The 16829-nt window shown below is 35.8% G+C and overlaps 1 protein-coding gene across 1 annotated transcript in view; it reads right to left on the reverse strand.

The window, feature by feature from the left end:
- Nucleotides 1-10016: 10016 nt before the first annotated feature.
- The window catches only part of LOC106135253 (uncharacterized), a 32412-nt gene continuing 25599 nt past the window's right edge, over nucleotides 10017-16829 (reverse strand). The window contains exons 6-10 of the mRNA XM_013335499.2: nucleotides 16212-16292; nucleotides 15081-15205; nucleotides 14177-14363; nucleotides 11065-11232; nucleotides 10017-10320 (exon numbers count right to left, since the gene is read on the reverse strand). Coding sequence (XP_013190953.2) covers nucleotides 10017-10320; nucleotides 11065-11232; nucleotides 14177-14363; nucleotides 15081-15205; nucleotides 16212-16292 — 865 coding nt within the window. The remainder of the gene's footprint in view (nucleotides 10321-11064; nucleotides 11233-14176; nucleotides 14364-15080; nucleotides 15206-16211; nucleotides 16293-16829) is intronic.

The following is a 16829-nucleotide window of genomic DNA, read 5'->3' on the forward strand; positions in this document are numbered from 1 at the left end:
TCAGACAACCCTCTTTTCAACATTTTAAACATGAATAAAACCGTCCACAATTTCCGAGATGTGCATACATACTCGTACAGACAGAGAAAATAGGGAAACTTTTATAAGTACTAATCTATATATAAAACTCTTCCGTTACTGAGTGACTGACTGACAGACAACGCACAGTCGAAACTACTGGTCGTAGACAGCTGAAATTTGGAATGTAGGTTCCTTGGGATATGTAGGGGAGCACTAAGAAAGGATTTTTGGAAATTCAACCCCCAAGGGGGGGAAAAGGGGTAAAAACGTTTCTATGAAAAATCTTATTCCTTGGGTTTATAAACTTGAAACTTGGCATGAACACGTACATAAGCAAGTAAATATGTTTGACATTATAAGTTTATTCAAACTACCCTCCAATCGTGATTTAGGGGGTGCGATTGGGTGACTGATTTATTAACGCACAGCCGAAACCGCTCGGTATAGGAGTCTGAGATTTTGAACAGAGGTTCCTTTAGTAACATAAGTGAGCACTAAGAAGGGATTTTTGAAATGTCAACCCCCAAGGGGGGGGAAACGGGATAAACTGAGCCGGGGCTGCGGGAAAGTTCTAACGAGATACCGTGGCCCCGGAACGCAAAGGGCAACTGAAGGAACGAGGTGGGTTTTAGTCAGTAAAAGTCTGACACTCCCTTCCGTTCCACCCAGAGCGGGAGAGGTCATTTGATGATTTCCCATCCTTAAAAAAAAGACTTTGTATGACAACTTTCAGTCGTCTCTTTAACATACATAATAACATACATAATTATGTACATACATGCATAACATTAATAACATCACGCCTTTAAATCCCTATTTTGTGTTAACACTACCCATACAAACAGCTAAAAGGAAACAAGTGAAGAGACGAAATTTGTCCGCATCCATTTTCACCTAAATTCTTAACGTTAGTGAGATTTACTTTTTATTATCAGGTCAACCTAATAGCCTCACATGTACGTATAACTTCGTAAGAATTTTCTTTCAACTCCTAACCGTTGAGGAGTTTACCTTCCATCATCAGCTCATTCACATGGGATGATGACTATCAGACGCAAATACTTAAACAGATCTATGAAATTGTCAAAAACGTAATTGCCTGTAAATTTGAGGTTTGCCCTTGATTTCCCTGGAATACCATCATCAGATCCTGACTAGGTAACAACGGGACCAACTTGAAAGTATACTCTACCGAACAAAAAAAGAATCACGTAAATCGGTCCATAAATCTCGGCGTATTCCAGTTGTAACAAGATTTCAGCCTGTGGAAGAAAAAGCCCTGTCGAGATCATTAAAAAACGCTATATATAACCGAATTACACGTGGGCGAAGCCGCGGGCGGAAAGCTAGTAAGAAATATTTTTTTTACTTAAGTGACTATTATAATCAGCATCACAGATATCTTAAATATACATAATATTGCTAGCAAATATTAACTTCAGAACAAATTAAAAACAATAACGAATAAGTTCCTAAACAAAAAAAGTAATATCCAATAAATTAAATGTATTTTAAGTCTTTTTTTCACGGATAATCGGAACGGAAACTCGCCTATGCAGTTCTTTGCTCTAAGCTATTCTTATGCAATTATCTTTTGCAAATGAATGCAAAGCTTCTCTGTAAACCGTCACGCGAGAAACTTTACAGTCAAGATAAGTATAACATAGAAGTAAAACTTAAAGTTAGTTTATATAATTATCTGCCAAATAATATAAATGATCAACTACTTAGTTGGTTAGATTGGAAGAAAACCTTTCATTTGGATCCTTTTTGCATAAACTATATTTTGGCGAAATATAAGTACACGAAATTTTCTTTATAGGCCAGGCCACTCTTTAGGTACCCCTTATTTGCAAAATATTAAATACCGGTGTGGCACATTTTTTCCTAAGAGACAAATGGTAGTGTAATTTGTACCTAAATAAAAGCATGGTGCTTGGTTTCTGTTCGGAGTTCAGAAACTAACTAAACTTGTATCACCGTGTGCCGGATAACTGAATTTTTTCATTTGTTTGTAGACATTTTGTAGACAGTGTTGATTCTCTACATATTATATTTTTTATTCTCTAGCTGTACCGCAGGCTGCAATAAAGCTATCAAGTATAATTAAATTTTGATTGCTCTGTTGCAATTGTGTCAATTTGATCAGTGCTTTGTTCCGAAAGTTTAAGACGTCTGCGGAATTGTAGGTAAGGTAGGTGTAAACGTTTTGTAGACCATCATTTTTAAAAGTTATTCAACAATATGTTCAATCAATTGATAACAAATATTTTAATTAATTTGAATGAACAATTTGAAAAATCATAGATACTTTATTATTGTCAGCTGGCGTTGACAATGTTTTTTATGGAGATGCCACAGTTTATGAAGTGATGGTACCAAAATGCACGGTTGGTGCATTTGTTGCTCAGTGTAGGTATCTAGAAAGATAGGTTCACTTCACGTGAGTCTAGTTGTGGCTCATAGATTCAATTTTATTTCGGGTATTCATAAATTTAATTCCTCCATACAAACGTATTTTCTTTAATTCGATCCTTTTAAATGATACATTGGATTTCTTTCAAATTATGCCTGTTTATTATCCTAATCCGTATGGGCTGATCGTGAAGCCACGAGGCTTGAAAGCCACAAACATATATAATAAATCATAAGGTAAACCATATCGCGTTTCAAAACAAACTCAAAATATTTTAACGCCATCTAGTTATACCTTTTACAATTATTGTTTACATGGACACTAGCGCCTAACGGCAAACCAAAGAAGTCTTTCTCATAGTAAAATAATAAACTTAAACATAACCGCCCACCAAGGACAAACCCAGGGTTGTCCTTCAATTTATATCCGCCCACCATGAGGGGATCCCTGATTTATCATTAGTGGGTAAACCAAAAGTTATCAATTAACTTATACAAACAAAAAACAAAGCAATGGACTGTATTCAAAAACAAAACAATAACTTCTTATGAAGTAACGGGAAGTACAATGATTTTTGAGACTGGCCGCTTGATATGAGAATTTTTAATTCTCAAGGTAACTACCCGGGTGACACCATCTCTTCCCGGATGTTTTTCAACAATAACACCGTATAACCAACGGCTTGGGGGCAAGCCATCCTCTTTAACCAAAACTACCTCCCCTATACCAGGTTCGGGGGTGTGTACTGACCACCGATATCTACAATAATACTGAGCCAGGTATTCCTTTGACCAACAACGCCAAAAATCCTGTAGCATTTTTTGGGTATGCTGCCATCTTCGTAATGAAGAAACATTAGAAGATTGAAAGTTATAATCTGGCGCAGTAACCAACGTATCACCTGTAATAAAATGTCCCGGAGTTAAAATCATGCCTATATCATTTTCCTTATCCAAACGCGACAAAGGTCTCGAGTTTAGACAAGCTTCAACTTGAGCCAAAACCGTAGACATTTCTTCGTAAGTGAGTGTCGTATCGCCAATTACACGATTTAAATGACCTTTAACCGACCTTATTCCGGCCTCCCATAAGCCTCCAAAATTAGGAGCTCGAGGAGGTATAAAGTGCCAACTGGTTCCATTAGTTGCCAAAAACTCTGCCACCTCTCGAGAAATATCCCTTTTTTCAGACTGGAACATACGCTCGAGTTCTCTGGATGCTCCTAAAAAATTAGTTCCATTGTCACTGTACATATTGTGACAAGGACCACGACGAGCAACAAACCTTTTAAATGCCTGCAAGAAACCATTAGTTGTTAAGTCACTAACAGCCTCTATATGTACAGCCTTGGTGGACATACAAACAAATAAACAGATATAGCCCTTGTAGGAGTGATGTCCACGTCCTCGAGCTGATCGCATGTTGATCGGTCCGGCAAAGTCTACTCCACTGTTCGCAAACGGTCTGCTTGGAGTCACTCTAACCGTTGGTAATTGTCCCATTAATGGTGTTGGAGGGGCCTTTGCAAATCTTATACACCTGACACATTTTCTTATGTGTCCTTTAATTAATTGCTTCATGCCAAGAATCCAATATTTGGACCTCAAAAAACTCAATATTAGTTGATAACCGCCATGCATTGTGGTTTGATGAGCGTGAGCAATGATTAATGAAGTTAAATGACATTTGGGTAGTAAAATTGGATGTTTTTGAGATTCCAGTAAACATGAAAACTCTAGTCTACCACCAACTCTCAATAGGTTTTTATTATCAATAAATGGATTTAAATTATGAATTTTACTTTTTTTATTTATATCAATTTTTAATTTTATATTATTTATTTCTTTTTCAAAGTGTTCGTTTTGAATAATTTTTATTAAACAATTAAAAGCTAAAGACAATTCTTCACTAGTTAAGTAATTAGAAAGAGCCTGACGAGAAGACTTCATCTTCAAAAAACGTCGACAATATGCTGTTACTCGTATGAGTCTAGTGAGAGAAGAAAACCTTTCTATTATTGAATGCTCTACCGTGCTACAATGAACTTTTGCCAGCTCCAAATCTGTTGTAGCAGTTTTAAGTTTAGTATAGGTAATAGAAGATTCATGAAGAAAATCAGGACCAGAAAACCATATTGGTGTTGCTACCAATTGAGCAGGTTGTGTTCCCCGTGAAGCACAATCTGCTGGATTATGTTTAGTGCTTATATGCGACCACTGTTGTGGTTCTAATGTCGTGACAATCTCAGACACACGATTTGCCACAAACGTTTGCCAGCGACTAGGATGATTATTAATCCATGCTAACACTACAGTTGAGTCCGTCCACGCGTGGAGGTTAGATTTCTCCACATTAAGAACACCCGCGATTTCAATTAGCAGCCTTGTTACCAGAACCGCTCCACAAAGTTCCAGGCGTGGTATGGAAATTTGCTTAACTGGAGCCACCTTAGTCTTAGCTGAGATTAAAGCGACATGTATTTTACCATCCTTGTCTATGATGCGAATATACACCACAGCAGCGTATGCCAACTTTGACGCATCACTAAAGCCATGTAATTCTACAACTTCATCAGTTTTGCGTGTGCCGTACCATCGAGGTAAGTTAATTTCATTTAATTTTAACAATTCTTCTCGATATTTAAACCATTCTTGAACTATATTATCTGGTACTTCCTCATCCCAATCTACTCCAGTCAACCACATTTTTTGTATTATTATTTTTGCTATAATAATGCTGGGAGCGACCCAACCTAAAGGATCGAATAGACGAGAAATATCAGATATAATACTTCTTTTAGTTGCAGGTATCTTCGGTGGCATTAACTTCACCACATACTTGAACGAGTCTTCTTCGCGACACCAGGTAAGTCCAAGTATTTTTATTGTAGAATCCATTTTTAAATTTAGAACTTCCTTTACATTAGTTCCTTTTTCATCTTTTTTCCTTCCTATTTCCTTAAGTTTTTCTATCAATTCATCATTATTACTTGTCCACTTTTGTAACGTAAATCCACCTTTTCCAAGTAACTTGTTCATTTCCTCATACAATTTAATTCCTTCAGTCTCTGTTTCTACACCTGACATGAGATCATCAACATAATAATCATTCTTTACTCTTTCAGATGCAGTTGGATAGACGCCACCCTCATCATGTGCTACCTGTTGGAGTGCTCGAACTGCCAGGTAAGGAGCAGATGCTGTACCAAATGTGACTCTTAATAATCGATAATCTTTTATTTCAGAACATTCATCATCACGCCACAGAATTCTCTGTAAATCTACGTGTTCTTCATCAACTTTCACCTGTCTGTACATTTTTACAATATCTGCTGACAGTGTGATTGGGTAAGTTCTCCATTTGATTATTAAATGCCGAAGTTCCGGTTGCAAGGTAGGTCCTAACATTAGTGCATCATTTAATGATTTACCATTTTTTCCCTTGCAGGATGCATCGAATACAACTCTCACTTTGGTTGTATCTCTTTGTAAATTTACTACCGCATGATGTGGTAAGTAAACAGCATTTACTTTATTCTTCTCTGAGTCAGGAACCAACTCCATATGGCCCAGCTCTATATATTCATCGATAACTTTTTTATATTCTTTTTTCAGGTCTTCATTTTTCTTGAGTCTTGCTTCCAACAACAGCAGCCTTTTCTCAGCAATCTCTCGTGAATTTGAAGGTAACATATTTTCAGAATCTCGCAATGGAAGTTTTACTATATATCTACCTTCTGAATCCCGTCGAGTAGTTTCTGTGAAGATTGTTTCGCACTTCTGTTCTTCTATTGTCAGAATACGATCCTGCTTCAACCCTGCGTCAGACTCAAGCTCCCAAAATTTTTTCAACATCTCATTGTCATCAATATGCGCATGCATAACCACGATGTTATTCGAGGCTGAAGATGTTTCTTTTACAGCACCTGAGACGATCCATCCCAACGATGTCGCCTGGGCAACTGGTGTGCCGCTAGAAGCCCTTCTTATTCCATCACGCAAAACCATGCCGTATACCTCGGCTCCCAATAGAATGTTAATTCTATTAGGTGTATGGAATTGAGGATCAGCTAGTTGCAAATCTTTAAATTCCTCCCATTCAAGGGCCACTGTCTTCGATGGCAAAAAGCTCGTTATTGAATTTAAAACATACGCCTTTACCGTGATAACGACATTTTTATCAAAGACAGAGTGTAATTTTATGTCAACAATTGACTTAGCACATAATTGAGAATTTTCACCAATTCCTGAAACAAAACCTTTAATTGGTATTTTCTTCAATCCTAAAAACTGCACAGTTGCCTCTGTGATAAAAGACGCCTGTGAGCCTTGGTCAAGAATTGCCCTGATTGTTTGCATACCCTTTTGTGTATCTACACTTACCAAAGCTGTAGCTAACAATACTTCTTTAATAGAGCGATCTGCCGAAAAACATGACACGACTGAGGACTCTCCCACTGAGTTACCAGAATCCTTGGCAACCGCCTTATTTTCGATGAGTGGTTTAACATCAGTATTCTGAACGCTATTGGCCTCAGAAATACCTGTCCCAGATGTACTTCCGACACTGGAATGTAAAAGAGAGTGATGTGAACGTTTACATATACGACAATTATTTTTGCTAGTACAAAATTTAGCTGAATGACTTGCACCCAAACATTTAAAACACAACTTGTTTGTTTTAGCAAATTCACGACGACTATCAACGTCTTGTTTTCCGAATTTCTTACAAAAAATTATACGATGACTTTCATTACAAAAACAACAACTTTCATTTGTTACAGCGTGAAGTACTTTAGGTTTAGAAAAGTTACCTTGAGATTTTTTACCTTCAATAAATTCTAACGCTCGATATCTGTTCCCAATAAATTCCTTAAATTGATAAAATGTAGGTAATTCATCTGTACCATTGTTGTTAGAAACATCTAACTCCCATTGCCTTTTAGATTCAGTATCTAACTTTAATGACATCAAATGAACAATAATAATATCCCATGTCTCAACTGGTATTTGTAAATTAGACAAAGCTTCCAAACATTCGATCGTAGTATCTAACAAACTTTTTAAACCACTAGCCGATTCAGTAACAATATTCTTTTGACTTAACAACCGTTTTAGAATACAATGTGACAAATATCTTTTATTATTGTATCTAGACTCTAATAGATTCCAACAACGTTCATAGTTTAACTCAGACACAGAAATATGTTTTACAATTTGTTCGGCTTCTCCAGATAAGCAACCTTTTAAGTAATGAAGTTTTTGTACTTTATCAATAGACTGATTTTTATGAATGAGCGAAGTAAACATATCTTTAAAACTAGGCCAATCAAGATAATCTCCTGAAAATTTAGGTATTGTTATTTTAGGTAAACGAACTTGTGATTGTGTACTGCACTCATTGTAATTAGAAGTAGATTGTTCACATTTCTTTGGTTCTTTAAATTGTGACATAACAGACTTCAATTCAGATTTATAATCAATGTAAATATCCTCTGTACTATCGTACATGTCTTGTTTACAATAAGTGCTTTGCTTGTATTCTTTGACACCTACAATCTTTTTATGATTAGTTGTGAATTCAAGCCAAAGCGTTTCAAGATTTTCTAACCTAGTTTCAACATAAGCTTCTTTAATTCTTTCCTTAGGGGACTTCTTATAATTTATGAATGACTTTTCTATTCTTTCTTTAAGATCATCCTGTTTACATAGTAAAGTTTCCATTTTGAATGATAAATATACTTAACACACTTTTTGAATACAAAGATGAAACGATACAACTTATTGAAAATATTATAAGTTCAATAAATGTTCACTAGCTTTTGTTTCTTGTCGAATATTTCAAAGTCCAAATAAAATTGAAATTATTTTTCTAAGTTCACACCAAATCGTGAAAATTTTACAAGTGTTTTTACAAATAAATCCTGGGTGAAATTGGACATAGGTTCCCCGTCTCAACAGAGTTGGGAAAACTATTCTAAGTCCTAATTTCTAGCACTAAAAGTTAAAGTTCAAATCTTCTACAATTTAAGGGTTACTTTTGCTTGACTACTTATGACTTCAAAGTACTCACAGTTGAATCCAATTGATTGATTCACTCACTCACTGCAATTTCACTTCACTACTTCAAGCAAGACCACCTCGGCCTCGCCTCGAAGTCTTCCTGTGTCTCGCCTCTGGGTCACCTCTGCCTCGCCGGGGAAGATCCACCTCGCCCCGCCGCCTTCAGGACTTGACAAGTACACCTGCACCTGTCACCCGATGAAGTGCGCCCCGAACAGCGATCCACTGCCCATAGCTGCGCTGGATCCAATGCGCCGCTAGCGCCAAAATATCCGGATACGATAGGACCAATGTTTAATATCCTAATCCGTATGGGCTGATCGTGAAGCCACGAGGCTTGAAAGCCACAAACATATATAATAAATCATAAGGTAAACCATATCGCGTTTCAAAACAAACTCAAAATATTTTAACGCCATCTAGTTATACCTTTTACAATTATTGTTTACATGGACACTAGCGCCTAACGGCAAACCAAAGAAGTCTTTCTCATAGTAAAATAATAAACTTAAACAATGCCTCAACAAAATTAGTAAATCTTGGGGGACTAGTAACTTTTGAAAAAAGAAACATACCAAAAATCTCAAATGTTTATTAAAAATAAATGTTAAATCATTTAAACAATACACTCAAAAAGTGGGGGAAAAATAGAAAATAAAACATTCAAAAAGGTAGAATAAAATCCATGCTACCCTTGTGGCAATTTAAAAGATAAAATCAAATATTTTATCTTCTTTGCTCGAACTGTTTAGTAGTAATGGTGTTATCAGATTATTTTCCTTCGAACGCCGGAATTTAAGATGGATGATGAGAGCCTTCTAATATTCTTTGCCAGTCTTGAAAACCCACCTGTAATATTTTATATTATTTGAACTGTACCACGGGCAAAAAGTATTTTTGAACGGTGAGTTGCAGTAATTACTTCTTAATGATAATTAAAGTATAAACCCAATAATGTTTGGACCTCTGATCACAGATAGAAAAAAAAAACTTCAATTGTGATAAATAAAATGCATTTAATTAAAGGTACACTCTATTAACGCCTCTTTTTTAAACTAGCTCCAAATAATCTCAAATCAGGATTGGAAATAGAGGCTCAAATAAAACACTAGCAACAAATCGAGTTGTCAAACTTAACAAAACTGTGGTAAGGTATTATAAATAGAAATAAAAGTATATAAAATCTATAAATAATATTATCTAAAAATATATAATAATAATAATACTAACAAAAAAGAAAATAGTCCTAAAAATTTAAAAGATTTCATAGAAAATTATGCAATAAATTAAGAGCAAGTTTGTTTGACCAGAGATAAAACAAACTTGCACTATAGATACTCGACCATTATTGGAAGTTCTACATCAACTTTTAAAAAAAGTACCTCGTTTTAGAAAATCTTAGCACACGAGTAATCAACAACGTAAATGTATCTAATAGACATCAGCAGCATAATAGCATTTCAATTGTCAATGGAAAGAACTCGATGAGTATGACAGATTATGAGTTAAACTAAATGTCAATCTTCTTGTTTCGTGGTGCGACGAAGACTGGCGTGTAAAGTGGACCTTCTGTATCGCAGCAACCACATGCAGTAATCATTTGTGCTTACCGTATCACTATCATCGTCTTCCAGTAGCGTCTCACTGCTTTCAAACCTGTATGCTGTTGACTTTGAAGCGGCAGCAGGCAAGGGGGGAGGTAATGGGTCAGGGTCAGCCTCTAGCCATTCTTCATACAGGTCTGCTCGAGGTCCTACTTGGTCGCTCGGACACATACGACAGTTTTCCAAGATCCATTTGTGTTCACGCTCTGATGGAGATCTGTACACAATAATAATAGTAATGTATCACGTATTTATCTCTTATAGTGTACAGGAGTTATAAGATTTTCAAAAAGAATCGAAGGCTGCGTTTACCTGGATGACTAAATGATGGACTTGAAATTCAAATAGAGATCGGTTGCACCGCCTTAAATAATACCTATTTGCCCTTGATTGTCCTTTACATATAAATCGAACTTTCTAGAACAAAATATATAAGCAAAATACTCCTAAAGACTGGTTAGAAAACCTTTTATCGTTACCAATAAAGGTAGAGGCACGACACGGAGGGCGCCGGCAATCCCAGTCAATTAGCGAGGCAATTACGGAGTTTTGACGGTCCACTAATTAAACCCGCTCCGAAAACGCGGTAAACGTTGTTGTCTTTTTGAAATCCAAGATTTTTTAATTACAAAAGCTTTATTGCGTGCCAAGTGGTTTGTCGTATTGCGATAGATGTATGTACATAGTTATTTTTAGGCATACTTTTGTATTTGGGGTTCCGTTTTTATAGAAACATTTTTCTCGTATCCAATTACTACTCTATCTTTGCTAGTTTCGATTGATATTTATGCCAAGATAAAGTTTAATTTTGAGCCTATTTGCATCGAATCAGCTTTGGTTTGGCCTCATCTACTTGCAGCAATAATGCCATGGAAAGACATTTGTTCCTATAGCCATCAGGCTTTTGGAGACGTGGTAGTAACAACATAGGTAGCTTAGTTAGTAAAACCAATAACTTTACCTTACAATAGCAGTGAGGTCGTCGTATCTATACACCACCTTGGTGTCGGAGTCGTAGAAACCGTCTCCGGTGTCATAGTATCCCGGTGGTATGACCCTGGTTGGCTGCTGTGGAGTCATTATTGACTCACCGGCAGGTTGCACTCCAATTTCATATTCTATTGTGTATCTGGGTACAAATAATTTTATTCTTAATATGTGAATTAAATGATGTGATCGAGTGGCAACGGTTTTAAGAAGACATTTGAAGAAAGATCATCTTAATAGGATGATCAAAGATCTACAAGTTAAGCCAGCCCGTGTGGCGCAGCTGCTGTAGTGCGCTTGTCTGTGTCACAGATTCAAATTCGAATCCCGGTCAGGGTATGATGAAAAATAAGCTTTATTTGATTGGCCTGGGTCTTGGATGTTTTATCATAAAATATAGTATCATTTAGTTAGTATCTCGTAACAGAATTCTCTAACTTAATTCGAGGCAAAATCTCTGTAATGTTTAACATATATTTTATTATTAATTTATATTTAAAAATATACAAACTAACAGCAATAAAATATACATTATTACATCAGCTAACGTGCCAATATTTAAATATGTTTTTAGATTCTAGCTGGGTAAGCTATGGCACACCAAGGCAGTCCACCGAGCGAAATTTTCCTCCATTATATCCAATTACTGAGGCTGCGACGGCTGTAGGGGCGAAAGTGCCTTTGGCTTGATTTGTAGTAGACTATATCTATATATAGACTATATCTGCAGATTTGTCAGCATATGAAACCATTTATTTAAGGTTACCGTGGACATAGTTGGTTATACACTTAAAGGTCTTCTTAATTCCCAAGACAGATATGCTAAATTTGACTTTTAGTAGTAGTTTCGGCTCGATATTTTTCTGTAAGTACCAACTTCAAATAATTCGCCAAGAAATGTATACCACTACTAGAGTATGCCTGGGTAAAACGATAAATGATCATTTGATTTCATTCTTGATAGTTTAAAGCAACTTCTAACATTGAAACTAAAAGATCTTTAAAGTTCTATTTTATCTTCTTTAAAACCTTTAACTTTCACATTGTTATATCTTAGTTATACATACATATTTACGCTACATCCGAGCAGATTACAAAGATGATGGAACGCTCAAATCCTGGGGAAATAAACAAACCGACAAGAAATGCGATTAGCGAGACAAAAACATGGCGGCGTTGTTTTGTGCTACAATTCATTCATATCTCTATAGGGTTGTCACGAGGAGATTCTAATAATTTTGAAAGAAAGAACTATAATGATGAAAACAAGAGCGCTAGTTAGGAGATTAGGTGATAATTTTATTCTAAACTTATGTTTATGCATGAAATAAATTTTTTTAATCTTAACAAATTTACTTTACTCACAGCGTACATGTGTTCATAATTATCTGCAACAACTTTGCAAATCGTTAACGACGAATCGGAAATATATAAATACTTAATGGGAAAATCATAAAAAAATGATTTATTATATTTCTATTATAACATATTTTACAAATAAAGTTGCCCTATGTGCAAGTGGCATGGCAACCCTGGTAATGTCCGTTTATTTAGCGAGCACAAACGAAACGAGGTGTAATTCTTAAGAAGACCACATTTACCCTACAAATGAGCGTACAGGCGAACAAATTGGTGATTTAGCATTTTTTTTTCATATTTTCGCTCATTTATTTCAGAAAGAAAAAATATTTTAGACTTTTTGTAAAAGAATAAATCTTGAGTGCATACGAGATGAGTATAAAACGTGAAACTATAAATTTATTTATTTATGTTCACAAAGTTGTATAAAGGATATTACATGGAATAAATATATCGATAATGAAAATTATCTTTCGTCGATACCTATCCTTTGTTTTCAATATATATTTTTATATATGTAATTAGCATATAACCTTGGAATTCTTCTTTTAGGCGACGAAGCTAGCAAGCTGTCACTATATGAATCTCAATTCTATCATAAAATCATACAGCTGAGGGTAGGCTTACAGACTTTTGAGACTGTCCGTTCTGTTTTCCCCACAAGGGATATAGATGTGATTATATATATTTATATAATTATATAGTTCTTTTTAAACTCATGAAACTTTGTGTATCCTTATTTCCTAGATCTCTTTCTATATACAGTTCACTATACTAATGGTATGTTATCTGACGTAAAACAACTACCTATTCAAGTTTTATACCCTTTTGTAATCCTTCACATTGTACCGTATAGAGCATATAAAACATTCAGCACTTTCGTACCGAAGGTAATCATTAAAAATTCACAATTGAAGCACCGACGCGACAGACCTTTGTAATTGGATCTGACATTTTTCATCTCATGTCTTCATAAAACGAATGAATGTTGTACGAGAAATGAGTCATCTTTTTGAAAAGTTATTGTCCTTGTATTTAGATGGTGGTAGCATGGCGTATCATTTCAGATGAAATGAAGAATCCTTCCTCAGTGCATTTCTTTATCATTATAAGATTTTTTTATGGAAGATTTAACAATAAGTGGTACAGAAGTGTAAATTTTCAGATTACTAGAGACTGGTGTCTGAACTAAGCAGAGCCTGGGTCTCAGGGCACCATTGTGGTTATAGACTAACTTTTTATAAAAAAATCCTTTCAAATTTACGACTTCAAAAACATGAAACATAGTGTAAGTGTAGAGCCGTGCATAAGCTGCCAACATCAGCCTGATTTTAATCTCATTTCTGACGCTGTGAACCAAATTCTGGAATGTTCGGCCTTACTGCAAATTAAGGAGAGACTTTTGGGAAGCGTTTTAATTGCACAGTGAGATTTGGTAGTTTACTGACCTGTATCGTTTGTAAAAAATGTGAGTAGAGAAATAGAAATGAATGTTAATAACAGGAAATACAGAATGAATAGGAAGAAAAACAAAATGTATTATAGAGATATCATTATCGTTCTTAAGCTTTAAGAGCTTGCATGAGACTCTGGATGAAACGAAAGGAGTATGCATAGATCGTGGCAAGTAGAAAGATGTGGTCTCTGTCTACCAGAGAAAGAGACCTCATTTTATGAAGGCATCTATCTATTTCACTCAGCTCCACTCAGTTCTATCGTTATCTCACCTTCTGTCTGGCATCTGGCAATACTTCCAGTCGCCCTCGCTGTACTCCAAGCCGTCACTGAAGATCAGCTTGCGGTCCACAAGGTTGCCATTTCGGAATTTCGCCTTGATGACTTTGCCGTTGGGATACCGCAGTTCACCAGTACCATGAAACTCTCCATCGTAGAATTCTCCTTCGTAAATCAATCCTGGAAATAAATCGTTTTGTATGTGAAGTAAATAACTATTGCTGACTCTTCAGCATTAAGCCATACACTTAAACTTTTATTGATAGCATAAGAAAAATGTGCTAGCTGGGACGACGAGATAGCAATTCTTCATTGCTTCTGAATCTCAAATGCATCAATAAGCCATGCAGCTAAACGTGATCATTGAATATTGGCTCTGTCTACTTAAGAGAGATTAAAAGCAACATGATGCAGCAATAAGAGAGAGTAAAAGCAACAAGATACGGGAATTTGCCACACATTTAACAAGAGTACGTCCGCGTGGAAAGAAAAATGGCGCTCGTGGAAATTTTTCTCTTAGTGCACTCCTAAACTACTTAAGGAACCTGACCTGCATGTCCATTTTGAAATCTTATGTTAGTCAGTCGTGCCGTGTGGTTCCAGGCACCATTACAAAAAAGAATAGAACCACTCCATCTCTTTCCCATGGATGTCGTAAAAGGCGACTAAGGGATAGGCTTATAAACTTGGGATTCCTCTTTTAGGCGATGGGCTAGCAACCTGTCACTATTTGAATCTCAATTCTATCATTAAGCCAAATAGCTGAACGTGGCCATTCAGTCTTTTCAAGACTGTTGGCTCTGTCTGCCCCGCAAGGGATAAAGACGTGACCATATGTATGTATGTATGTATGTCAGTCAGTCAGTCATCTGTGTATATATATAAAGATTATTTTACCGCTCGGGAAAGTATAAGTCCCAGTGCCGCTCATTCCCAAGACATCCCAGGTACCTTCGTATTGGGAGCCAGTGGGAAACTGCTTCTTCCAGCGCGCCGCCTTCGGGATATCCATTGACACGGCCCTGTTATAAGCTTATGTCAATTAAAAATATTAAATTAACGAACAAAAACAGAAACTATTAATTGTAAGAGGTTGATACGCTGATGCGTAGATGGTAATCGAATCTTTATTCCATTACAAAACGCCGTACGTGTTAATTTTCTTTAAAAAAAATATGACATGACAGAAATTTAATTTTTTATGATAATAAACGAGTTACCTTTAGAATACTTTTAAGTTTTGTTCAAAACTAATTTGACACACCGGTTCTATCGAAGTCATTTAAGTTCTATAGAAAAAAAATGCTGGCCAGTTTTAATTCCAAATAAGTAATTTTATTTTTCAGATATTATAGATAATCCCAAGTTGTGGTTAAGAAGCAAGAGCAACAACAACACCAAGCTTGTCGGTTGATATTTTACTATGAACATAAGCCTTGATATACGGCCTTAATCCCTAATATTTACGTAGATATGCAAGTGAAAGTTTGTAAAGGAATATTTATTGACATAGGTCCTAATAAGCTACTCGTTCAAGAAATGACCCACTTTCTAATATTTTTTTGTGATACTTTATTACTGGGATTGATTATTATGGATTATTATGGATTATTTCCTGTATTGTATATTTCAAATTTGTCTGAAGATTCTTGCATACGATTCTAGTAGTAAATGCGTTTTGAGTGTCCTTAGCAACAGCCTTACAATAAACTTGTAATATTTCTTATGATTTTTAAAATAAGAGCATAGTGTTGACTTAGTGTGCTTAGTACATCATGAGTACAATGTATATTCCATACTTATTAAAATCGTTTGTACTAATAAGTATTATAAGTGCGAAAGTTTAAAAGGATGTGTGGATGAGTGTGTGTTTTACGTTAAAACTACTGATCTCAACTTCATGAAACTTCACAGTAATATAGCTTTCATAATAAGAAAAAATTTAAGAGATTTAAAGCCGACGAATAACTTGTGTAAAAACAGATATTACTTAAAAAAATATTAAGATAGTATAGATGTTTCACATACTTGCATTCCTCTTTGTGGGACTCTGAAAACTTTCTCATGAGCTCTTCATACTGCGAAGACCGTTTTTCTGACTCTCTGTGTCTAAATAAAATAAAATATTATCATGATAATAATAATATTGATAAATCATGGTGACATGGGCCCATTTAGTGAGTGGCGAGTCACCACCTGCCACATAATAGTCACGTATTCATGATTATGGCAGGTGTCCGAACTTCTCCAGCAATAGCCCAGTTTAAATCCATCCAAACGTCAACTCCATAACCCATCATCCTATTCCTTATTTTGTAATAGCTCCACCTCCTGCCGAGACCTGTTCATAGACATATCGTCTATTGATATGCCCAGGAACGGGTTTTTGGCAGGAGAACAACATAACATCAACTTCTCCAAAGGGCCTCTACGTGTTGGATTTATATCCCCACGGAAGCCTCTAAAAAATCCGGGGTTTATAAACCCGTGAAATCCAAGATATTGATAAACGTACATTGGATAAGTTCGCTGTTGCAATATTTTCTTTTTGTGTGTGATTTTCTGTACTAGTATTTTGTATTATACATACATACATAGGTGTAGTGTTCTTCTTTTAGGTGATGGACTGGCAACATGTCACTATTT

This window comes from Amyelois transitella, chromosome 8, assembly GCF_032362555.1.
Source record: "Amyelois transitella isolate CPQ chromosome 8, ilAmyTran1.1, whole genome shotgun sequence".
In the NCBI taxonomy this organism is placed as follows: Eukaryota; Metazoa; Arthropoda; class Insecta; order Lepidoptera; family Pyralidae; genus Amyelois; species Amyelois transitella.